The sequence below is a fragment of the Trichoderma reesei genome, assembly GCF_000167675.1.
Source record: "Trichoderma reesei QM6a unplaced genomic scaffold TRIREscaffold_29, whole genome shotgun sequence".
NCBI classification, from domain to species: Eukaryota; Fungi; Ascomycota; class Sordariomycetes; order Hypocreales; family Hypocreaceae; genus Trichoderma; species Trichoderma reesei.
In genome coordinates this window covers 270,686-294,311 of record NW_006711176.1, presented here as the reverse complement: position 1 = coordinate 294,311, position 23,626 = coordinate 270,686, and the positions used below count along the sequence as shown (strand labels likewise).

General features: G+C 53.5%; 8 protein-coding genes across 8 annotated transcripts; 5 read left to right on the top strand and 3 right to left on the bottom strand.

Moving 5' to 3' along the window:
* Window positions 1-290: 290 nt before the first annotated feature.
* On the top strand, window positions 291-1,242 carry TRIREDRAFT_111827 (uncharacterized protein; the record flags this gene model as incomplete). The annotated part of the gene is made up of 3 exons (XM_006969212.1): window positions 291-294; window positions 336-505; window positions 565-1,242. The coding sequence occupies 3 exons, from the start codon at window positions 291-293 to the stop codon at window positions 1,240-1,242; spliced, it is 852 nt and encodes a 283-aa protein (XP_006969274.1).
* A 1,511-nt stretch (window positions 1,243-2,753) lies between these two features.
* On the bottom strand, window positions 2,754-3,827 carry TRIREDRAFT_123987 (uncharacterized protein; the record flags this gene model as incomplete). Its single annotated transcript, XM_006969156.1, has 4 exons — window positions 2,754-3,086; window positions 3,162-3,345; window positions 3,402-3,520; window positions 3,609-3,827. The coding sequence occupies 4 exons, from the start codon at window positions 3,825-3,827 to the stop codon at window positions 2,754-2,756; spliced, it is 855 nt and encodes a 284-aa protein (XP_006969218.1).
* A 494-nt stretch (window positions 3,828-4,321) lies between these two features.
* Window positions 4,322-6,401, top strand: TRIREDRAFT_82039 (uncharacterized protein; the record flags this gene model as incomplete). Its single annotated transcript, XM_006969211.1, has 5 exons — window positions 4,322-4,585; window positions 4,814-5,160; window positions 5,220-5,401; window positions 5,465-6,028; window positions 6,082-6,401. 5 exons carry the CDS (start codon window positions 4,322-4,324, stop codon window positions 6,399-6,401), a joined length of 1,677 nt encoding a protein of 558 aa, XP_006969273.1.
* A 1,184-nt stretch (window positions 6,402-7,585) lies between these two features.
* TRIREDRAFT_69468 (uncharacterized protein) lies at window positions 7,586-9,925 on the top strand (the record flags this gene model as incomplete). Its single annotated transcript, XM_006969210.1, has 1 exon — window positions 7,586-9,925. One exon carries the CDS (start codon window positions 7,586-7,588, stop codon window positions 9,923-9,925), a length of 2,340 nt encoding a protein of 779 aa, XP_006969272.1.
* Window positions 9,926-10,552: 627 nt separating this feature from the next.
* On the bottom strand, window positions 10,553-12,244 carry TRIREDRAFT_82037 (uncharacterized protein; the record flags this gene model as incomplete). Its single annotated transcript, XM_006969155.1, has 4 exons — window positions 11,790-12,244; window positions 11,591-11,725; window positions 11,308-11,534; window positions 10,553-11,239 (listed from the first exon to the last, which is right to left on the bottom strand). The coding sequence occupies exons 1-4, from the start codon at window positions 12,184-12,186 to the stop codon at window positions 10,553-10,555; spliced, it is 1,446 nt and encodes a 481-aa protein (XP_006969217.1). The 5' UTR covers window positions 12,187-12,244.
* Window positions 12,245-15,554: 3,310 nt separating this feature from the next.
* Window positions 15,555-18,654, top strand: TRIREDRAFT_23347 (uncharacterized protein; the record flags this gene model as incomplete). The annotated part of the gene is made up of 3 exons (XM_006969115.1): window positions 15,555-16,462; window positions 16,580-17,301; window positions 17,384-18,654. The coding sequence occupies 3 exons, from the start codon at window positions 15,555-15,557 to the stop codon at window positions 18,652-18,654; spliced, it is 2,901 nt and encodes a 966-aa protein (XP_006969177.1).
* Window positions 18,655-18,829: 175 nt separating this feature from the next.
* On the bottom strand, window positions 18,830-19,995 carry TRIREDRAFT_82032 (uncharacterized protein). The gene is made up of 3 exons (XM_006969154.1): window positions 19,735-19,995; window positions 19,399-19,669; window positions 18,830-19,331 (listed from the first exon to the last, which is right to left on the bottom strand). The coding sequence occupies exons 1-3, from the start codon at window positions 19,838-19,840 to the stop codon at window positions 18,893-18,895; spliced, it is 816 nt and encodes a 271-aa protein (XP_006969216.1). The 5' UTR covers window positions 19,841-19,995; the 3' UTR covers window positions 18,830-18,892.
* Window positions 19,996-21,532: 1,537 nt separating this feature from the next.
* nag2 (glycoside hydrolase family 20, chitinase) lies at window positions 21,533-23,456 on the top strand (the record flags this gene model as incomplete). The annotated part of the gene is made up of 2 exons (XM_006969114.1): window positions 21,533-22,915; window positions 22,973-23,456. 2 exons carry the CDS (start codon window positions 21,533-21,535, stop codon window positions 23,399-23,401), a joined length of 1,812 nt encoding a protein of 603 aa, XP_006969176.1. The 3' UTR covers window positions 23,402-23,456.
* Window positions 23,457-23,626: the final 170 nt, after the last annotated feature.

The window sequence follows — 23,626 nt, the reverse complement described above, 5'->3', positions numbered from 1 at the left end:
GTTCTTGGTCTGCATCTAGTGGCGTTCCTAGGAGCCGCAGCAGTTCAGAAGGCATCACCAGCAACTTCGCCTAAACCTCTATGAACGCCTTGAGCCGGCATGAGTATTCTTTGGTATTTATCACTATTTTCGGAACACCCCATAGCCTAAGTAATTCTCGCAAACCATGCCTAAGCTAAGGATCGATTGATTGTATACTTTCTAAGACAAGGACTTGTGATCGGCCGCATTATCTAGAGACACGATAAAAGCCCGCAACCTCTCGTTAAGAGGCAATCCCTCATCGACCCATGCGTAAGTATCTCTATAGCGGATAGAGTACTGGATTGCCAAAGGCTGCATAACCTCCTTTTCAATCCGCTTAAGGCGAGAGGCCGCCCAGTCACTTGAGAACCTCGACCACTGGCCCTTGAAAAACTGCTCGATGATTCTCCTGAACTTGAACAGGATCTCGGGCAAAGGACTCGTCGAGAGAGGCGCGACTGGAAACGCCAACCGACCCCTAGTAAGACAGTTATTAATGAATCAACGCTGTTGACTGGCATTTTCAATCTTACTGTAAAGGGTCGGCCAGAATCTTGCAAAATCAAAGAGGTATTGCGCGAAAGTATCTCCGTCCTGGTCGACCTGGTCATCCAAATCAACAAGCTGGAGGAGTTCTTCATCATGCTAGCCAATGCCATCGATAACATTATACAGCCGCGAGCTGAGACCTTCAAACGCGAGATGAGCAAACTCGGGGGCCGCGCGCGGAAAACCGGCACTATCAACCCGGACGACATCACCAAGCAGACGATATATACATCGACCCTACAGCTCAAATGCTACTATGGCGTTCTACATGACATCTCGGGGATGTATACCTACGTGCACAATCAATATATCACTACAGGTATTGACTTGTGCTACCGCCTCACCAAGGGCACAGCGAGGAACAACCCCATGCCCGAGCTGCAGCATCAGCTGGCTAATTATTCGGAAACATCGGCCAAGGCGATCAAGGACCTGGCTACTCAAAAGCAGGAGGAGGTTCGTCGCTCTCTAAGGCTCCGCGCTCTCAAGGCCCTAGAGCAGACACAGGCAATTGAGAGCGAGGTCGTCAAGAGAGGCATCCCGATTGATCAGTCTGCCAAGGCTGCTATCAAAGAAGGCGGGGAAGAGCACAATGCCGATGCGGAGAGCATAGTGAATAACGATGTGGGTTTGACGGCTTCGGAACAGATAGACTGTTCATCCTATTAGGATTTGATATTTGTAGGGCTATCCCTCTCAAGGGCTGGGCAGTTTTGTAGTTGGACAATGGATAGCAGAAACAAATTGAAGTTGAAATATTGCAAACATGCATAGATGATCGCAGGCTTTTTGGGAGATCCAAGCATTCCCCTAGCACAAGAGAAATGTTGCCACAGGAGTAATATCCAGCAAGTCGAAAAAAATGTTAATCGATCCACATCAAACCCAAACACAATGCTCTTGGAGCCATCCTGTCATGTTAGATAGATGGATCTTCGAGAGAATTGTTAGTGAAGAAAACGAGATGCTGGTGAATCGCTTCTTCGTTCGAGTCGCTGACAGTTGGTTCTTAACCAACGTCCAGCGGTTTTCTGGTGCTAATCTAAGTGGTTCGGATCTAAGGCAACGAGGTGGTGTTTTTGTCTTCATCGCCAGCCAAATTAGAAGCATAAGCGCGAGATACAGACAACATGGTAACACCAGTCTCAACGGAAAATATGGGATGGGAGGTTGGCGCTGGTTGTACATCTTTTGTAAGCCAATCCTGCCCTCTCTGGAATCTTGTAAGCTGATCGAGAACTGTCAGCCAAAAGCATTCGCCTGTACTGTGCCTATTGCTATCCTTGGCTTCGTTTTGCTTCCCAGCAATTCCGATGCCTGCAGGCCTTCTATTCTCACAGAAATTGAGCTGCCACTGGCCAGGGAGCGGATGGCAGCTGAACATCGTGAGACAGGGAAGCCAATCAAGCTAGGAGTGATAAAGAATTAAGATTGTCCCCGCCAGCTGGCCCTACTGGGTCTTGGTGTCTTTTGCATCTATCTTCTCACGAGTCGACGGCATCTTTCCTCAGATCGCAGTCTCCCTCTGTTGCTCGAAGGCGAGTGATGCCACGTTGGTGACTCAACACCATCCATAATCACCATCTTGCCCACGGTGACCACTGCGTCTATTATCGTTCGTGGGGTACTGTTAGGCTACAAAGCCAAATTCTTGCTATTTCACATCATACCTAGGTAGGCCTGATTAACATCTTAGGAGCTGTAGCGCTGGCCATCTGGGATGTATCCAAGAGGCTTGAGAATTATTTTTTTTTTGACCTTTCTTTCAACTCGGGCTTGCGGACGGAATCGCCGCCCTGATATAGACCCGGGACAAGGAGATTTCGAGGAGCACGCGATTGTGCTGAACAGCATCGATACCATTGGAAACGCATTCAAGGTATGGCTCCCGCCGTTGTAGGTGAGCTTCTCGATGTGTTACACGTATTTTGGTCCGCATATTGTCCGATCTCCTTGTCAAAACTGTATGGAAGACTTCAGACGCACCGCACAACCTGATCGGGTGCAGCTGAACAATTGCGCTTGACGTATGCATGATCACCATGCTCTTTGTGCCGAGGTCCTTCTGGAACCGCGAGAAGAGGCCATTGGTGTCCCATAAGACACATCCAGCGACATATAGACAGAAGCATCATACAGACGACATGGTCATATTTTTTCTGTATTGAAACCTTTTTTTATCAAGGCTCCAAGTCGTAACCCTCAGTTCCCTCATCCTCTCTCTTGATCAACGGTCGAAGATTGTCAAGCTTGACGCCCTCCATCGCCCGCACGTTCAGTGGCTGCATTGCCATGTTTTTGTGATACACTGACAATGCTACCTCTTTCCTCTGTGGTGGGAGCTTGTCAAAGACGCTCATTGGGGGGCCATAAACGTTGCTGAACACGTGGACACCGCAGATCTTGCAGAACGTGGAACCGGTGAATCTGCGTCCTGTGAGGTACTCGAAAACCCGATCTCGACCATATACTGTCACATTGTCTTTGGATGGATAAGTACCAATATATGCAATCTATATGGCAACCATCATTAGTAAAGCACAGTTCTAATGATTCAGACTACCACCTCAGGTTATCGGTTAACATACTCTCGCGCATTTGCTGCAGTTGTCTTCCTTCAGCTCTTCGTTCTCCAGTGGAACCGCAAGAGTGGCTCGAACATCACCACAGTGGCATGAGAAGAGAGATTTTGCAGTTGCCTCAGCAGATTCTTGCGACGATGTTTCGATCGACCTAGTATCGCCTTTGGCCTCAATGACGCGCAAAGCAGGCCTGCGGCATCATCAGTATGGAGGCTTCACCTGGAGACTTTGATTGATCAAGCTCACTCAAGATTAAATGGGTTGACGTATGGTTCCCGCAGTGTTCGGATGTTGACCAGAAACTTCTCTCTCAAAGCCCCGGTGAGATGCACACCCTCAACTCCACTACCGCAGTAACCACAGAACTATATCGCCAATAAGCAGTCGATCAAATACTGACATCCTATTTACAAATGAAAAACGCTGCAAAATAGGCAAGTCTACATGACCTACTCTGTCTTTCAGGGTGGACGATTGATATTCCACAAGGCAACCCTCGTCTTTCACAACCGTAAACGAGCCCTCTGCCGGAAGAAGCCACAGGTATCCCTTCTTCGCGCAGAGGCTACAAGTGCAAGAGATTGCCGAATCGATCCTTGGCGCTGAGACTTGGAAGCGATAACGGCCACAATGGCAGTTGCCATGATACAGAACGTCATCCACGAGGGACATGATGTGTCAATCTGTAGATAATTCACAGGTTCTCGCATTTGGGAGACGTTCGGAGAGGGGTAAACCGTCAGCTTGTCTCGATGGGAGATTGGGGCTTGGTCTCGCGACTAGGACACAATAGGAATCCAGCGAAATCCTTCGTACTCTTTATAGAATAGCAAGCTGGAATATCATAACCGACGAGCTGTATCTGCATTTGCATGTCATGAGACAAGCCTCCAGGATAATGAACCAAGCCCGCTAATGATGACCCCGGATGAACCTGATTGACGCTGGTTGCTGATATTCCTTCCCCATGACTAAAGTAAGGTGAGTGGGGGTTCGGCTTCTCCGCAGACCGGAGGAATCCGCCTTGCAACTCAATCTCGAAGCCTTCTCTCCTCTACTATTTATCTTGATAAGTGCTCCGACTTGATCTCATCCAAATTTCTTAGAATCTCTGTTAGGACGCAAGGCTTCAACGTTTGAGGTGAGCTGCATGCATATCACCAGTCATGGCAACCGATATCCTTTTCGAATCACCAACCATCATCACCGGCGACGAGTCCGCCGAGCCGTTTGTTGCCGACGTGTTGGTCTCGGGAGGCCTAGTAGCCAGGATTGGGGCTCCAGGCTCGATAGACGTTCCCTCGACTACTCGCCGGATCAGCGCAAAGGGTCATGTTCTGTCCCCAGGCTTCATCGACATGCACGCGCATTCCGATCTCTATCTTCTCACGCATCCAGACCATGAAGCAAAAATAACCCAAGGTTGCACGGTAGGCTTGTTCCCATAGGAGCTGGCTGGTGTAACCCCCCAATCCCGATCGCCCCCACGGAGAGGGACGGAGCTCCGACGCTTCCATCGTCACCAGGAAAGGCGGGGGGGGGGGGGGGGGGGGGGGGCTTTTCCCGGCATCTGCACTCCGTCCCTCTTGTACAAAGACGCTGCAGATGCGGTGGCCAGGTTGTGGGATTTGATGGCTAACCATGATACAACATGACAGACTGAAGTTGTTGGGCAAGATGGCATCTCTTATTCACCAATCCGCAACCTCGACCAACTCAGAGCCATTCGGGAGCAGATTGCCGGCTGGAACGGCAACCCCACTGACGAAGAATGTCGGACAACACTCAGCGGCGTGGGAATGTTTGAATGGAAGACTGTGGGCGAGTACCTCGACTGCTTGGAGCGCAACAAAACGGCGACAAACGTTGCCACGCTGGTGCCGCAGGGCAATCTGAGGTTACTCGCATGTGGTCCTTATGACACGCCTGCATCGCCAGAGGAGATCCAGGATCAAATTCAGCTGTTACGAGAGGCAATGGCCCAAGGCGCCGTCGGCATGTCCAGGTAACCATTCCGTATCGCACAACAGGAGACAGGGAGACATATCTTCTGACTGTTGCTAGTGGTCTCACTTATACCCCCGGCATGTACGCCTCTACGTCAGAGCTGGCGTCACTCTGCGAGGCACTGGCGAAAGAATTCCCGGGTGCCTTCTACGCGCCTCACCATCGCAGCTATGGATTCCAGGCCATTGAAAGCTATGCTGAAATGCTAGGCCTGGGCGAGTCGACGGGCTGTCCCATCCGTACGTCTCCCTCCACCCCTTAATCACCAAGATGTGCTAGAGTGCTCAAATCGACGTCAACAGACCTCACGCACGCGACTCTGAACTTTTCGGAAAACAAAGGCAAGGCCCCTGTCCTCATATCCATGATTGATAAATCTATCGAAAAGGGGATCGACGTAACGCTCGACACGTACCCCTATCTTCCCGGTAGCACGACTCTGGCCGCTCTGCTACCGAGCTGGGCATCATCAGGCGGTCCGTCAGAAACACTGAAGCGGCTAGAAGACGCAGAGACTAGAGACAAAATCCGCGAAGCCGTCGAAGTCACTGGATGCGACGGTGGCCACGGCATCCCGACAAATTGGGAAGAGATCCAGATCGGCGCCACCAGCGATCCATCTCTGGCTTCGTATTCCGGGCGCAGAGTGGCCGAGATCGCCCAGTCGCAGGGAAAGCCGGCGATCGAAGTGTTCTTCGAGCTGCTTCAGAAGGACAAGCTCGCGACGAGCATCATCATGCATGTTGGCAACGAGGAGAATGTGCAGCTGATCATGCAGCATCGCGTGCACATGGCGGGCAGCGATGCGATTTTGCATGGCAAGACGCTCCACCCACGAGCGTACGGAACGTTTCCTCGATATCTTGGTGAGTTGCGCCCACATTCTTTGTGCGTATCGAAGCTAACCATTACATGGAAGGCCATTACTCACGCGATCTGTCTCTGATCCCTCTCCCTGCCATGGTCGCTCATCTCACGTCTCGCCCAGCGAAGCGACTCTCTGTGTACCCTTTCCGGGGCCTTATCGCCGAAGGTTCGGCTGCTGACCTGGTGCTCTTCGACCCGGAGACCATCAAAGACATGGCAACCTACGAAGAGCCAAAGCTTCCAAGCAAGGGCATTAGATTCGTCCTGGTGAACGGTCATGTGGCACTGGACGAGGGCAAGATGACTGGCGCACGAGGTGGCAAGACGCTGAGAAGAGGTATAGACGGGAAAGTCAAGGCCAGAGATGAGTAGTCGATGCATAATCGTGTTTTCAAGATGACTGGCAATGTGCTCAAGAGAGTGTGACAGCATAACACATTGTCATTTTGTACGGAAGTGATCTCTGAAACACATCTGCACCACGTTTGTGAGGCGCGGGATCCGACATAAAGATTGAACCGGGGCTGTGCAAACAACAGCCTCGGCGGCTCCCATCCTCCCGGTTTCAATCAATATCAACGTTTAACCAAAAACTGCACGAGCCATTCCTAGGATGTCAGAAATCTAATCAGCTCCGCCTGTTGGCGTTCTTCCATGCTCTGTTTCCTTCGTTAGGTTTAGGGTCCTCAACTGGTCCCATTCTAGTTCTTGGTCCCGTCACTTACGCTGCTTTTGAGAAGAGGATTGCCTGTACCATGTTTTGTTGGCACATTGCGACCCAGCCGCTACATTCTCTATAGCTCCATTGATTGGTTAACAAGCCGCATGGGGTGTAACAAACCAGAGCCCAGAGCCGTGCTTGTTGGTTCCCAAGTGCTGTGCTAGTGAGTCTGGTTAAAGTCGGCCCCCCGCGTGGCGGTTCTCAGCATACTAACGGTTTGATACTGCAGCCTTGGGGAAGCTATTTTTAAACTCTTCCCTGTTCCTGAATCCGTTCTAAATTAGTCACAGCCATGTTTCGGGACCGAAGCTTTTCAAAGCATTTGGTCCTGGCGAAGCTGGGGGAACAAGGCGCCAAGATCGTTTCTATTGTCAGTCTTCAAGCAACTCGCTGGATATGGTCCTTGGCAATATAAATACTACTACTACCACCCTTACGGATCTGATCTCATTTTCCAACCCATACTTATTCTGGATGCAACCCGATTTATAATGACCAGGTCATCTAATCCATCACTTTAGCCATCTACGCCAGTCAGCACTATACGACTCGCGAGCCTAGGATTTCATCAAGCTTCTTGCATATGGAGAAATTGATATAGCTACAAGCAACAGGGAAACTGATCAACAAATCTTCTTATGGGAGTCGGGGTTTGCGGCTTGCTGCCCTCCGAGAACAACGATCAGCTTCTTCCACAACTTCTTTCTAAAGCTCCATAACACCCCAACAAAACTCAACCCTCATACATTTTGACACGACTTCTTGGGATAGCTTTTCCGCCTCCTCACACTTTGTCTTCCCTATCTTGGACCACATCCATTCGACCTTCACTACCATGCCTTCTTCATCCCTCACCTTCCGCCGACGCGATCCAGTTGCAGGAGCAACCCCAGCTCCCAGCTTCAACGACATCATCTTCCCCAAGATCTACGAAGAAGCCTGGGGTGCTTCCAATGGCAACATCGCAGATGATCGATCTGAATTCGACCGGGCACGCATCTTTTTACTCCGCATGGCCAACATGACGCCTGACCCCAAGATCATCGACGAGTTGCGTACCATTGTCGCAAACCCGCAGCACAGAACTATACAGGCTCTGGCCACGGCCATCCAACATAGGATATTCAAGGACTCGCATGGCTCGTTTGCCACGACGCCGCTAATGCAGGCTGTGCGATTTATGCTGATCAAGGCCCATGTGCCAGAGCTCATCCTGTCAGATCGAACAAGATCCGTTGTCGACTTCTTCTTCGATCCGACACTCGAGAGAAACCTCAGTCCCGCGCCCACGGGGGATGTTTCTGTCTACAAATATCCCGCAGGGAGGCTGAAAGTTGCCATTGTAGGGGGCGGCCCTACAGCTCTGGCATCGGCAATCTCGATTGCAGAGAAAGGCGCCGGCAACGTCGAGGTCCACATGTATGAAAAGCGCTGGATTCAAAAAGTTCTTCCCAATGGCAGCGTCATCGTCGACTACCCTCCTTCCGCCAAGCGAAGAGACCAAGTCGTGACTTTGCAGGACTCCGTCACACGACTTCTCAGCAAGTCATCGTTCCAAGCTCTCTTTGCCGGCAGACCAGAGAGAGTGTGGCCTGGTTCAGCCAACATTCAGATCCGAAAAGTCGAGGACCGCTTCCTCAAGCGCGTGCAAGATCCCGAGTTTCAGGGGCTCATATACCTGCACTGTGAAGGTGTTACCCGAGAGGACCTTGCCAAAGTCGGCGACTTCCATGTACTGCTTGGAGCTGACGGAGCTGCTTCTTGGGTGCGACAATCTTTTTTTCGGGGATATGAGAATGAACGTGGAAGAAGCTATGCGCTGGGTTTGGCCTTTGATCGACCTGCCGGCTTGCCGTGGTCACAGCCTCTCAATGTCTTCCTGACTCTCGGACAGACACGGTATCTGTTGAACGCCAGTGATCATGACGGTCGAGGATACTTGAACATGCAGCTCACCGAGGAGGAATGGCACAAGATGGTGTCGGTCGACGGCCAGCCCGTTCACTTTGGAAGGCCGGGGTGCTTCAGGAAGCCAGACGGGACCATTCCTGAAGGCTTTGAACCGAGTCAGGTCTTTGCACCATCTGAAGACAGGACCAGTCCTTTGTGGATCTCCATCTCCGATGGACTCAAGCTGTTTGGGTTCAAGGAAGAAGAAGTCATCAATGTTGTGCGCATCCCCATTGTCGTCCAAGCCGTCAGAGAAGGCGTGCAGACGCTCCCACCGCAAGACTCCATCAACGTCAAGCGCCCCCATGCCCTCGTTGCCGTAGCTGGCGATGCAGCAATGACTGTGCATTTCTGGCCCGGCCGAGGACTCAACAGCGGCATCAAGGCTGGCCTGGCACTGGGAGATGAGCTTGTTCACGCCCTGAACAATGGCAAGTTCATCGGCATGCCCATCGACGCGCTGAAGGAATACAACGACTTTATTCTCAAGCTTCAAGGCCGAGAACACGACAAGCGAAGCATCCCTATTCTCAATCAGTCCGGCTCCCCCGAGATGCTCGGCTGGCTCCTGCAAAAGGCCAACAGCGTCCCCGAACAAGTAGCCATCGAATGGCTCGTCGGCGCTATGACTCAAATTGCAGACCGACTGCAGCGAAGAGACGACTGGGCGTATGACTTTGTCGAAAACGTTGAGCCTCAACTACGTATTGTGCTGCGGCAGCTTGATACGGTGACGCTGAAGGAAATGGCCGTCAGCTTCCCCTGGCCGACACGGGAAATGGCGGGTGCGGAAGTCCTGCCCATTCGCTCTATGAAGGCTGAGGAAAAGCAGAAGTGGCTCAATAATCTCTGGGGCCTGCTGCGTGATGAAAGAAGCAAAGAAGGGCGCGCCCCTCCCCCTCAGGAACGGGATCGATCTCCGTCAGCAGCGAGATTCGAAGCTCCCAAGGGCGGTAAAGCCAGGCCTGTGTCGCTTTTGCCGCCGAGCACTATCAATGCTCCCAGTGGAGTTGGGTCAGCCAGCTTGAGGAGGAGCAACGCCACTCAAAGTGTGAGACACAGCAGGAATCTCTCGGTGCCTGGAGAGGGAGCATCGAGAGCTCGATCACCGTCACCAGGGGGCGAAGTCAGTATCGGCAGGATGTTGACGGTTCATAAGAAGCCGCCTACTTCAGTCTTGGGGGATGCTTTGTCTTTGGCTCTGTTTCGTGTGGAGGAACAGTAGTTGGCTTTATACTTCTTGAGTCTGTCCTTCGTCTTGTTATCAGTAGCGATCTCTTCATAGAAATGCGATGCCCTCAAGAATTGTGTCCCATCCAAGTCTATGGAGAGCAACTCATGCGCACCATCTCTGGTAACATCATCACTGTGCTATAGCTCTCCAGGTCACAAGGGGAGGCCCGACCAGTTGCGTTGAAGCACACCCGGGATCCTCGGAATCTGCGGAAGCACCATTTATGCACGGATCGGCCCGGCTAACGTGTCAACCTGTAAACGAGAAGCTAATCTGGCATATTTGACGAGATCTGGCGGTGGCGTCATCTCGGTAAACTAGTTGCTGGATTGCAACAAAGCGACACTCTATCCGCGTTGGCGTACTTGGCGCGATTCTTGGCCAGTCGATGCTCGAGCTGGGGACACGGAACGTGATGACCGTTTCATACACCCCATCTCAGCACCGCTGGTCAAATCGGGGACCAGCCTTTGTTGGCTCATCATCGGACAAATCGCGGATTACTTCGTTGGGATCATGTCACATCGCACCCGGGATTTACCGTCTCACACACGTCGGCTGTTCATCAAAGCTGCGAATTTACAGTACAACTACACTTTCTATATCGGTCTCCCACCCTTACTGTCCCTTGGGCACAGTGAGTTCCTCCTCGTGGTAGGTGGGGATAGAGTCAGACTTGCCCATGCCCAGCTGGTTGGTGTCCCAGCCGTTTCTCTCGAGATACTCGCGGAACTTGGCGTCCTCCTCGACAATGGTGTCCTGTCCGACGTTGGGGAGGCAGAAGAAGGCAATGGCGGCAGACAGCAGGCACAACGAAGAGGCGACCCAGAAGGGGTATTGCGCAGCCTTGGTGGGATCGTCACCACCGGCCTTCTCAATGTAGGGGAAGACCCAGGTTCCAACAAAGGCGCCAATTTTGCCAATGGCAGCGGCAATGCCGTAGTAGCGGCCACGGACACCAGTGGCACAGGTCTTGGCGGCCAAGAGACCAATGTTGTTGCCGGGGCCAAGCTCACCAAGACTCAGGAAGATGCCGTAAACGACGGCGAAGGCAGCGATGTGAGTGGAGATTTTGGCGTAGACACCAGCCATGATGTAGCCGATGATGGCCTGCAGGGAAACACCGATGATGAGGGTGTACTTGGGGCCGATGATGTCGCTCACAAAGGCACCAATCATGGTGCCGGGGATGTAGAACAGGTTGATGACGGTGTTCCAGCCAAAGATGGTGGTGAGAGGGGCCGAGTCGGAGTAGATGCCGGCCAGGATGGACGACGAGTAGATGCCGAAGGCATACGTGGAGAACTGAGGGTACATTAGAATCGAAGGGGCAAAAAAACCAAGTGAAAGCAGAGGTTTGGGGCGCTACTAACATCGTACAGGAACCAGATGACGCTGACAGCGAGCAGTCGGAAGCCGTAGTAACGCAGAACGAGCAGATAGGGAGTCTTGTGTCGCATGGAGTTCTTGGAGAACTCTTCGGGCTCCTCTAGCTTGAGACGGAGAACAAAGAGAACCAGGGGGAAGACGACGCCGATTCCGAGCGAGGTTCGCCAGATGGTGCTAAGATGCCCATTGTGGGTAGCAGCAGCGACGACGTCTAGAGCAAAAGCGTGAGCAGTCAATCACAGCAGCAGGCGACAACAGGATACCTACAGGGGACAAAGGCGCCGATGACGAAACCCCAATCAATCATGGTGTTGGTGAAGAGGATGAACCAGCGGTTGCGGGTGCCAGACTTGAGCTCGCCGCTCGTCTCGGCACAGCCAACACTACCAGCGGGATACTCGCCTGTGAAAAGAGTCAGTTAAGTACACTTTTGCGAGGGGGGCGGATGATGGCTAATGCAGCGAACCTCCAATGCCGATACCGACAAAGAACCGCCAGGCAGTCAGCATGTTGAACATGCCAACGGCATCGCCATGGTAGTAGGAGCCAGCAGCCAGGGCTGTAAAGACAACGAGGATAGCGGTGGACACCAGCAGCGAATTGTTGCGAGACCAGCGATCGGCCAGGAAGCCAAACAGCAGCTGTCCAACGACAGTGCCAGCAAAGGCAATGTCGGACACGTACTTGCTGGCGTTGCTGGAGGTGTAGACGGTGCCGTACTGAAGCTTAAGGATTGTGTTGACCGAGCCGATGACGTTGTTCACGTAGCCGTCGGAGAAGAGACCAGCGCCGCAAGCGAAGACGGGCAGAGCAGTCTGGAAGAAGCTCTTGCGGGGAGCGGCCATCTCAATGGCGGGCTCCATTGTTGTTGATGGCAAGCTGACTTCCGAGTGAGGCAAACAGGAGGACGACGGTTTGTCTGTTCACAGCCCGACTCGGCAACGGGACGGGGACGAGAAAGAGGACGGGGACGAAGACGAGGACGTTGGCCGCTGGTGACGGAACCAAAGACAACGTCGAACGAAGGGGTAGCAGCGGCTATTCATATCGATTTGCTCACCGGGGTTTGTGCCACACGATTGTCGCTGGACTTGGGTCATACTACTCGTACGCCGCAGGTCTCCGACTCCAGCCTTTCTCCCCCCCCCCCCCCCCCCATCATGCGATAGTCTGCAGCAACGTGCGTGAAGTGGTATCGAAGCAGCATCAGAATCCACACAGCATGCTGCTGCTAGCACCTACACGCACTAAAGCCAACAGAAACCCATGGCGAAGAGGCTTGCCCGTCAACTCCAGCGGCAAGGCGCTAACTGGTCATGGTAGCTGTGATGCAGTCCTTTGGAGTCCCCATGCCCCCACCCGAGGATCAAAGGTCGACAAGGGCCAGGACGAACCCACCGCAAGCGCCTCATTTGGCAGATGCGAAGAAGAGGCCGGCGGCCGTGTAAAGGTAAGCCCATGTGCGTAATGCTGGGATTCCCAGTGGCTGGGCTGGGGAAGAGAGGGCTGTGGAGGTGGTGGGTTCATTCCATGTCTTTCCAAACTGGGGGCCTCCGTGATATTGTCTCTTTCTCTGCCTCTCGTCGGATTCTCTCTTCTTCCAGGCACGACGAGCCGTGTCCCTTTACCAGATGGCCGGAGTTGGCAGTTGATCTCATGCTCGTTCTGTCGGCTTGTGTTTGCCGGCCTTGGCGGCTTTGGGCTCTCGGCGACATACAGTACCTGCGCCTACGCGGGCTAGCGCTGGTAGCAGCATGTGCATGCCGTCTTTGCCTATTATCATCGGACGCACTATTCAAAGTACCCTGCCTACCTAGGGGCGATAAATCATGGCCATCGCCGCCATCCGCTTATTACCTACCTTACCTTATTATGTAGTGCTCGTAGTCAGCGGCATGGTCCTGGAAATACAAGGACCTGCGCGTCTGTCTGTCGATGTAAGGTAGTAGGTAGTTGTACGACACGTGCGAAGCGCTAACACAGCATCCAGGAGAAAGGTCTGTACAGTATGAGTACCTTATGTCAGTAGTTGTAGGTGGCACAAGCCCAACGAAGGCGGGTGTCTGGGGCCAACATGAACCAAGAGCGCGCGCAAAACCTCTCATCAACAGACACCCCACCAGGCGGCTCAACCACTACATCTCGATCGTTGACGGCCACATCCTACTCTTCTGCCTTCAGCCGCAAGAAGAAGAAAAGAAAAGAAGAAGAAGAAGAAGAGAATGCTTCAGACTAGTGGGATTCAAACAGCAAGCTAGTGCCGCAATTCACCTCGATAACGAACTCATTCCGGCGCCGTCGCACACGTGCGGCCAGATCGTGGCGCCAGCTGCGAGGCTGTTTTCGGCCGAGCACTCGGGAGGGCCGCCTGAAAGGACACTGTCGCGATCGTCAAGAGGCCGAAAGCGTTGACCGAGCAGCCGCAGGAAAGGTGAAGCTGTCGACAGCCGCGATGCACGTGGAGGGACTGAATCGTTGGTTGTTGCGGCAAGATGGGTCGGGGTGGCCGATGTCAGCGCTATCGAGACGCTCTTGGACAGGCAAAGGCTTCCATGACAGGGACTATCACCACACCACACCAACAAGCCCACGAGGAGTTGCACCGGCTTGAGGCCGCTACTAAACAGCAGTCAACTCACAACCAGGCCTGCGGCAGAGCGCTAACCCGGATTTCAAAGCGGCTGCTGAGCGCACCGTCGCGAGCCCACACTGCCCACTCACGGACCCAGGCGCAGCGTTGGTTCGATGCGGTAACACGTACTCTCGAAGATACTCTATTCAAACGCCAATTCCATACCTACCTAGTAGTACCTAGGTAAGAGCCCACATGAGAAGTCCCAACAGTCCCAGCGGTCCCAATTGTCAAAGTTTGCATGTGACAGGCGGCCGGCATGTCAGTTCCGGAACTGTGCAGCCGTATCTGTTGAGTGCATTGCCTCATATGAGAAAGGGAGATCTTCAAATGAAAGAAGACGGTTGCGAAACGTTGTCGAGCAATCCAGACACAAGAAACAGCAAAAGGGGGGAGGAAACGAAGAGGCTTCAGTGTTAGGCAATGAATTCCAACTGAAAATGCATGCGACTCTGCAGGGAAACTTCAGATAGACCGGGGGATGAAGGCGACGGTGGGTCGGAGAAAAGTGCCACCGGGCTGCACCGAGCCCCGTGAGGCTGCCGAGGCTCTTGGCCAGTGACATCCTCTGCTACCCTGTCCCTCAACAAGCGACTCCTACCTATGTACCTACCTAGATATTGAGAGCAAGCCCTCGCCGTGTTTTGTTATTTTTTGTTTCTTGTTTTATTCCTGTGTCCGTTTTTGTTCTCAACGGTTGAAGGACGATTTTACCACGCACACACTACCTATGACTGGCCGATGAATCTACTGCTAATGTCTGCGAAAATGGAAGCCATAATAAGCCATGTGGGAACCTCAACTTGATTCTACTGCACATGGACGGCACATGGCCAAACCAGCGAGCCATGTGCCAACGGTCAAGCCTGTGCCTGGCACGTTGTGGGGATCTGCTAGCGATGGACCTGCAGTCCCACCCGCTGTCAGTACACTCTTCAAGTCGCTCCTAAACGCAGCCAAGGCCACCACCACCATCAGCCGCGTCTTCCTTTCATTTTCAAGTGGACCAGCGGCTTTACCTGCTTCACCCGCTCTCCAAACCAGCCGCCAAACCGACTTCGTACCTTGTCAAGCATTGTCCACTCCCTCCCTCTCTCCCTTACCTACGGAACAGACGACGCATCATTAGCTCATCCCTCATCCTGTCACCTCTCCATTGATCCACACGCTGCCGCTCTAGCGCCTCGAGACCGAAAGCTATGAAGCACGCCTAGAGCTGACGACTTTCCTGTGATACTCTGCCATGCCTGGCGCACCAGCATCACCAGCATCATCAACTCCCGCCGTGACTGTTAGTTTCCATCCCGCCTCGTCGCAAATACCTCCTCCTTCTCCTCCTCGTTTCGATGCATCGCGAGAGCATACACCGCCACCCACCCCCCTTCTCCTCGTCTGGCCTGGCCCAACCGCGCGTCATGTCTCTTGTGCACAGACTTGGCTGAGCTGACCCTGCATTTCCTTCTCCGATGCCGTTAGACCACCACCAGCACCAGCAATGACGTCGCTACCTCGAGGTCAAGCCAAGAGCCGGCCAAGAGCGGCTGCTTGACGCGCTTCCTCACCCTCGTCTACGCATCGCTCGCCCGCCGCCTCGACGCCATGAGCAGCTCGGTAAGAGCCGATCTGCTGCGCTTCGTCCGCTGGCTCGACTCGCCGCTGGGCCACGGCGTGCTGAAATGCACCCTTGCCTACACCATCGCCAGCCTCGCGACCTTTCTCACGCCGCTATCCAACTTCCTGGGCACGCTCGACGGAAAGCATGTCGTCGCAACAATCACCGTCTACTTCCACCCGGCGCGGTCGACCGGGTCCATGATCGAGGCCGTGCTCATCGCCGTCGTCGCCATCGCATACGCTGAGCTTGTGTCCATCCTCTCCATGGTCGTCTCGGTCATGGTTGGCTCTGTCCTGGGCCTCGTCACCTTGGCGCATGTGCTGGTCGTCGTCATCTTCATCGGCGGCGGCTTTGGCTTCATGGGCTGGGTCAAGCAGAAGATGGCAAATCCCCTCGTCAACGTTGGCAGTACGTTGGCGTCCCTGGCCATCATCTCGGTGGTTACCAAAGAGAATGCCGTTGTATCGAACGTCTTTTCCAACCAGAAGATTGTTCAAGTCTTCAAGATGCTCATCATGGGAATCACGTCCACGGCTGCCGTCAACGTACTGGTCTGGAGGGTCTCCGCTCGCCAATTGCTAAGGACCTCCATGGCGAAAGCGACCGCGTCGCTAGGAGGCATGCTCGCCGCCATCTCGGCGAGTTTTCTCAAGGGTATCGAGGAGGAGCAATTGTCGGCAGACTTCACGGCTTCTTCGGCCACTTACAATACTGCCTACCCGCAAATGCTCAAGGACCTGCGCGAGGCCAAGTTCGAAGACTACTTTCTTGGTAGGGAGAGGATTTATATGTTGGAGAGATCCACCGTCAAGGCGATTGAAACCCTGGCTCGCTCCATAGGTGGCTTGCGCAGCGCGGCTAACACCCAACTGTCCCTCCTGAGGCTGGCCGAGTCGGACCAAGCACCACAGGCCTTGACCCGATTCCTGACGGTATCGTCACTTGGAGAGTTTGAAGGCATCTCGCCTGGCAGTTCAAGCCCGAGGAGACCTTCCAAGGTGGTGAGCAGACCCGGCTCTCCTGGACAGCCGCCTGATATTTTGACTTCTGACAACGGAGATGGTGGTGGTGACGATGACGGTGCTACGCCGTCGTCTCTCTTCAAGTTGTTTGTCGATGTGATGAGTCCGTCGATGGAGGCTCTCACGCAGAGCCTTGTCGTGATCCTCCGAGAGCCGCCACTGGGGACCGCCCCCAAGGATGAGGTGACCATTAGCGATGAGCTTCGCCAACCGCTCACCGAGGCTTTGTGTCAGTTCAACGAAGCGAGAGCCGATGCCCTCCAGAAGATGTACACGATGATTGAGCGAGAAAATACCACGTCGAGGCGGATACAGGCCGGCTTGGAGGAAGTCGCCGCAGCGTGCGGGCACTTTAGCTTCAGCTTGCAGACGTTTGGTGAGGAGATGCAAAAGTATCTCGACGTCCTTGACGACCTAAAGTATGTCAGCGATCATAGCAAGAGAAGCTGGCGCTGGGTGCTCTGGTGGAGGAAAAACGATGTCGCTGCAGAGGGCCGCAAACTGTCCACGTTGCCGTTCGAATCGTCAGCCGAAGCCGAGAGCCTCATTAAGCCGATCAGAAAGCGTGACGTGCCCAGAGGTATCCCGGACTCCATGGTTCGCCGCAGGGATACGTTCAACTGGCAAGCGGCCCCTAACTCGAGCAGAATACTATCCACAATCTCCCAGTCCATCCTGAAGTTTGCCAGAAAGATTGCCCGAGACGACAGTAAGCAAACAATGGCGACCTACCCGTTGAATCTTGTGCTGTGACCGACATCACTAACCACCTGCTTCTGTGTCATGAATAGTACTCTTCGGAATCAAGGTAGGCATAGGCGCCTCTCTTTGGGCAATGCTTGCCTTTATAGAGGCGACACGAGACTTCTACAACCACTACCGCGGCGAGTGGGGGCTTTTGTCGTTCATGATTGTCTGCTCCATGACTGTTGGCGCTTCCAATACTACGGGTTGGGCCCGGTTCATGGGGACATTCTTCGGTGCCGTCTTTTCCTTGTTCAACTGGACCGTGAGTCAGGGCAACGCCGTTGCGCTCATCTTCCTTGGCTGGCTGGTGAGCTTCTGGAACTTTTACCTCATTGTCGCCCGAGGCAAAGCACCTCTGGGTCGCATGACGATATTGGCGTACAACGTGTCGACGCTGTACGCGTACAGCTTGAGCCAGCGCGTTGACGACGACGACGATGACGAGGGCGGCATCCACCCCATCATGATGAAGATTGTAAAGCATCGAGTGATATCGGTCACGGCCGGTATTCTCTGGGGCCTGATCGTATGCCGGGTCATCTGGCCCATTTCGGCCCGCAAAAAGTTCAAGGAGGGCGTCTCGATGCTGTACCTTCAGATGGGCCTCATTTGGAGGCGAGGTCCCCTCGCTATCTTGCTTCGTAGCGACTGTTCCGAGAGCTACCTCAAATCCGGGGAGCAGGTTGCCATGCAGCGATATGCCAACCGACTGGAGAGCCTCCGGCAGTCGGCTGCGTCCGAGTTCGAGCTCCGTGGGCCGTTCCCTATGGAGACGTATGGTCGCATCATGCGGTGTACGAACCGGATATTGGACAGTTTCTACGCCATGAGCCTTGTAGCGCACCGGAACAGGAATCTCAGCCCGGGCGAGCGAGCGCTGCTGGAGTACACGGCAACAGAGCGGGCCGTTTTGTGCGACCGCATATGCCACGTCTTCCAGGTGCTCGCCAGCTCGATGATGTTGGAGTACCCTCTGACCGATGCGGTCCCCAGCGTCACCGGCATCCGTGATCGGCTGCTCGCCAAGATTTTCCAGTTCCGCAAGGAGCACCCGGTTGAAGCCATGAGAAACCTTGGCTATGCGGGTGAAGGGAGAATCGAGAATGGCGAAAGCAGCCGCGGCGATGCGGCTGCTGTTGTAGGAAGCAATGGTGACGATCACGTCAGGGAAGTCGTGGCTGAAGAGAAGGATTATGCGTTGATCTATGCATACACGCTAGTGACGGGCCAGGTTGCGCAGGAGTTGAAGATTGCCGAGAGAGAGATTGAATCTCTTTTTGGTGTTCTCAACGAAGAGTCACCGCTCCTTGTATAGCAGTGGTATCGCACGGAGGATCAAGGATGGCATAAGATTGGATATTTGCATTCTAGGAACAGAAACACCTTGGTATACATGCATAGCAACAGGGAGTCTTTTCATGATTATAAGCATAATGGGAGTATATCGATACGCTCTGATACAGATGCCAGCTTTAAAGATGCCTCTAGCGTGACCGTGTCTTCTAATTAAGAGCCCGTTCAACTTCAGCATTGGCCTCAACCTCGTCTCGATTTCATTGAGCCGTCTCCTCGGAATCATGCTTCACTGACGCTCCCGCGGCTGAGACCCCAGAGAAGGGACATGTCCCTCGCACTACCTTCGACTTGCTCTCCTCTCCATCAGGCGAGCCGTTGCTATCCGCAGTATCCTTCATATCATCGTCTTCCAGTATCTTCTTGCCATGCAGGTAGCCCTCGCGTTCAATCTCAATGTCGGAGTCGGGGGTCTCGAACTCGGCGCCATCTTTGACGTGCCACTTTGCCATGAGGTCATTTTGGACCCAGATGACCTTGTTGAGAGCCTTGACGAGGGCGATTTTTCTCTGAATGTGCAGTCGCGGGTGGGACAGGATGGCTTCGTTCATGATGTCCTGGATGAAGCCTAGACAGGCGCCCAGGTGGACGTATTCGATGTGTAGAGGGTGTTTCCTCCCGAGCCCGACGTGCATCATCCTACAACCATGATCAGCCCTGTCACATACTAATTTCCGGTCTATGTGGTGTATATATATAGGCTTACCCGACTTTGTCGAGGTACTCCCAAAACTCCATCTTACTTGGGTCCGAACACAGTTTATTCAGATACGCGCGCAAGAACATCTTGCGGTGCAGAATCTGAGGGCTGTTCTCGTCGGGAATGTCATCGAGAGGGCCTTCAAAGGATGTACTTCGTGTGGTGAATGCGCGGGCGGTAATGTCGTATTGGAGGAGTTTCTTGTAAACAATATTTACGACGGCGGGGATGAGGGCTTTGATGTATTTGGAGTCGCTGATGAGGGCGTCAATGTCACCTCCATGGCTTGGATGTTAGTAGATGAATCAGTGGAGGTATTATTCTCTTGTGATCGCTACGTACGACTTGAAAAGTCGAGGAACGAGTGAAGGTATTGAATGCGAACTTCGAGGTTGGTGTAAAGATCCTCGCGCTGGATGTGTTTTATCGGCCTTGCGTTTGGGTTCATGGCGATTTTTGGTGTGATTTTATGTGTATGAAAAGCTTTCTTTTGTTGCCCTCGGTGAACTGCGTGCAGTTGCTGGTTCGATGAACAAACTGCGAGAGCTACAGTTGAAAGGCACCTATTGTAGGGTAAGGCAGAGGAGAAACGCGGAGGTGGTCAATGCGAGGAGACGCGTGAATGTGTTGTTTAATTTGGCTTCTTAATCGTTCTACGCAGCTTCATTTAAAAGGCAGATTGATATGCTTATGTGGTTTCAACATGAGGCAGTAAACAATGATTGTCAAAACAAACCGAGCCATTTTCATCAGCTGCTGGGCTGAATATGCATGATCTTTAAGGTCAGGCCATGTCGGGATCGTAACCGGGAGAAATATGGTACGACGGGTGGGGGGGGATAGGACGATGTGATGTAATATGCTATGCGTAACCAAATATTGGCCGTTGGCTTAGACGTCTTTGTTTTGGAACTGAGACATGATAGTAAAGGAGATTTCTTTGCGTCGAGGGGTCTGCGCGTGGCCTCGAAATAGATTGTTGAGCTGATGTCGTGCATGAGAGAGACGGTGACGAGGCTCTTTTGCCTGGGTGCCTAGGCTACCTATTGGCAGAAAGTGGTGCAGTGATTGTAACAGTGCGGAGGTGATTTATTGTCAGCTTGACCAAGGCTCGATCCGATTACACCAGATGATTTGATGAGCGATATATAAGCATCTTCCGGATCTTTCACTCGCCCGGAAATCACTTGATCCTCAATATAGACATATCATTGAAGCCTGGATGAGTTGGTGTCGTCATATTGTTCAGAATATCGCCGGAACATCATGACGCGAGTCTACTATGGGTGGCTGTGTCAGCTATCGGGGATTCAAGACCGGGCACATGCACCAGCAAACTCGTTGTTACCAATATATTGACGACAAAACCATAAAATTGAGACGTTCATGATATCTTGAAATCCCCTCCCTTCAGCCTTCACTTTATCATCGTTGGACTCGATTCCTTGAACGCCGATGATGCAGAGTTGCGTCTCACCTGCTTCAAGGCGTTAGCTTACCCCATCACTCGCATCCATATCGGCTTCTGCCGGCGATCGGCAAGCTCAATTTATCCAGCATCATTCCTCTCCGCATCTCGAGCTTGCACGGAGCAAATTCCGGGCGTGTACGGGCTTTCGTTACGGCAGAACTGAATCTCTTGGCCTTCAAGTGATAGCGGGAATTAATACAGCGAACAGCCAGGCTGGAAGCAATTTCTCCGGACAGACATATGGCCTCAAACGAGTCACCAGTCACCAGCCCTGATTCAACTCAACTCGGCTCCCAACGCGAGATATCGGACTGTCAATGAAACGTTACGCTGCTCCGCGCCAACACATTCACACTAATCAAGCAGAAGCGGTGCGACGCGAGCCCGGATCGGTGAAGCTGGGAAGCGGCACTTGCTGATCTGCATGGAGCTTTGAGTGACATGGGGAGAGAATCCTACTGCATTGGATCTGCATCCCAAGAGACCCGGAAACTGAACAAGGGACAGAGGGCCGGAATCACTGTTGCGAGGGGCGGGAGACGACGTCTATTTATATTACTTCCATGCGGCTGTCCTGGGATCCGTTGGGCTCGTTAACACCCTCCAACTCGTGTGTGGCCTGATAGCATCCTCTATAACACAAGGTCAGCTCACCTCGGGGTTTCCGCGATGATTTGCAGGGCTATCCTCGCCGCACTGGCCCTTAGCAGCCCGGCCTCCGCTCTGTGGCCGGTGCCGAAGCACTCCTCGACCGGCAACGTCACGCTCTTCATTGACCAGACGGTCCAGGTCACGTACAATGGCGAACAGGTGCGGTGGGCTCTTGGTGCTGATGATGACGCTGGATTCCGGGACTATGCTGAGACCAGGATCGATAACCAACAGGTCGCCTACACGGCCGGCTATGTGCCGCCCAGCGGACCTCACTTCACCAGCCGCGATATCGTCCAGGGCGGGCTCTCGCGCACTTTTGGCGCCATCTTCCAGCAGGGCTTCGTGCCGTGGATGCTGCGGGAGCGAGACTCGGAGTTCGAGCCGGGCCTCGGTGGGTCGCGCATCCGGACGCTGCAGATTATCCAGACGCAACACGACAGCCCCGATACCTTCAAGCCCCTAACCGGCTCTGTGAACGAGTCGTATGCGCTGGACGTCGATGCCAAGGGCCACGCCTCCATCGTTGCGCCGTCGTCAACTGGAATCCTTCGCGGTCTGGAGACGTTTTCGCAGCTCTTCTTCAAGCACAGCTCTGGAACTGCCTGGTATACGCAACTTGCGCCTGTTTCGATCCGCGATGAGCCGGAATATCCTCACCGCGGTCTTCTGCTGGACGTGGGCCGCCACTGGTTCGAGGTCTCTGACATTAAGCGAACGATTGATGCCTTGGCCATGAACAAGATGAATGTGCTGCATCTGCACGCAACTGATACGCAGTCGTGGCCACTGGAGATTCCATCTCTGCCCTTACTGGCCGAGAAGGGCGCCTATCACAAGGGCCTAACTTATTCTCCGAGTGATCTCGCCAGCGTGCAAGAGTACGGTGTCCACCGAGGCGTCCAGGTCATCGTGGAGATTGACATGCCTGGCCACGTTGGCATTGACAAAGCTTATCCCGGTCTGAGCAACGCATACGGCGTGAACCCATGGCAATGGTACTGTGCACAGCCTCCTTGCGGCTCGTTTAAGCTGAACAACACCGATGTCGAGAAGTTCATCGATAAGCTGTTTGACGATTTGCTGCCGCGCTTGTCACCATACTCGGCCTATTTTCACACTGGCGGCGATGAATACAAGGCGAACAACTCGCTGCTCGATCCGGCACTGCGGACAAATGACGTTAAGATCCTTCAGCCGATGTTGCAGCGATTCCTAGATCACACACACAAGAAAGTGCGTGAGTTGGGGCTCGTTCCCATGGTCTGGGAGGAGATGATCCTGGACTGGAACGCGACTCTGGGGAAGGATGTTGTTGCGCAGACGTGGCTCGGTCAAGGAGCGATTCAGAAGCTCGCGGAAGCTGGACACAAAGTGATTGACAGCAGCAACCAGTTCTACGTGAGTGCCCTTTCATCCGCTGTGGGGGTTGACAAATACTAAACGGTTCATTATCAGTATCTTGACTGTGGTCGTGGAGAGTGGCTCGATTTCGCCAACGGCGCCCCCTTCAACAATAACTACCCCTTCCTCGACTGGTGCGACCCGACCAAAAACTGGAAACTCATGTACTCTCACGACCCTACAGACGGTGTATCCGACGACCTCAAAAAGTTCGTCATCGGCGGCGAGGTTGCTGTTTGGACCGAAACCATTGACCCGACTAGTTTGGACACCATCATCTGGCCGCGAGCAGGAGCGGCGGCCGAGATCTGGTGGTCGGGCAAGACGGACGAGCACGGCGCGAATCGATCGCAGATTGACGCCCGGCCGAGACTGTCGGAGCAGCGGGAGAGGATGCTGGCCAGAGGGGTGAGAGGGACGCCGATTACACAGTTGTGGTGCAGTCAGGTTGATGTGCACAACTGCGAGTCCGGGAACTACTGATGAATGTGTTTACAGAAATGTGAATTGTCTGTTAGATCAGGATGGTTACGAGTAATATTTACAAAGTATTCTCCGGATCAGTAATCCGGTATTCTGCTTGGGACGTGTTACTACTCGTTGGTGATAGGAGCCAGCTTCAATTGCCGCCAATTCTACCTACTCGTAGCCAAGATTCCATCTCACTTCACGCATTGAATGTCCACAATATGCAGGGGCACTCCGCCT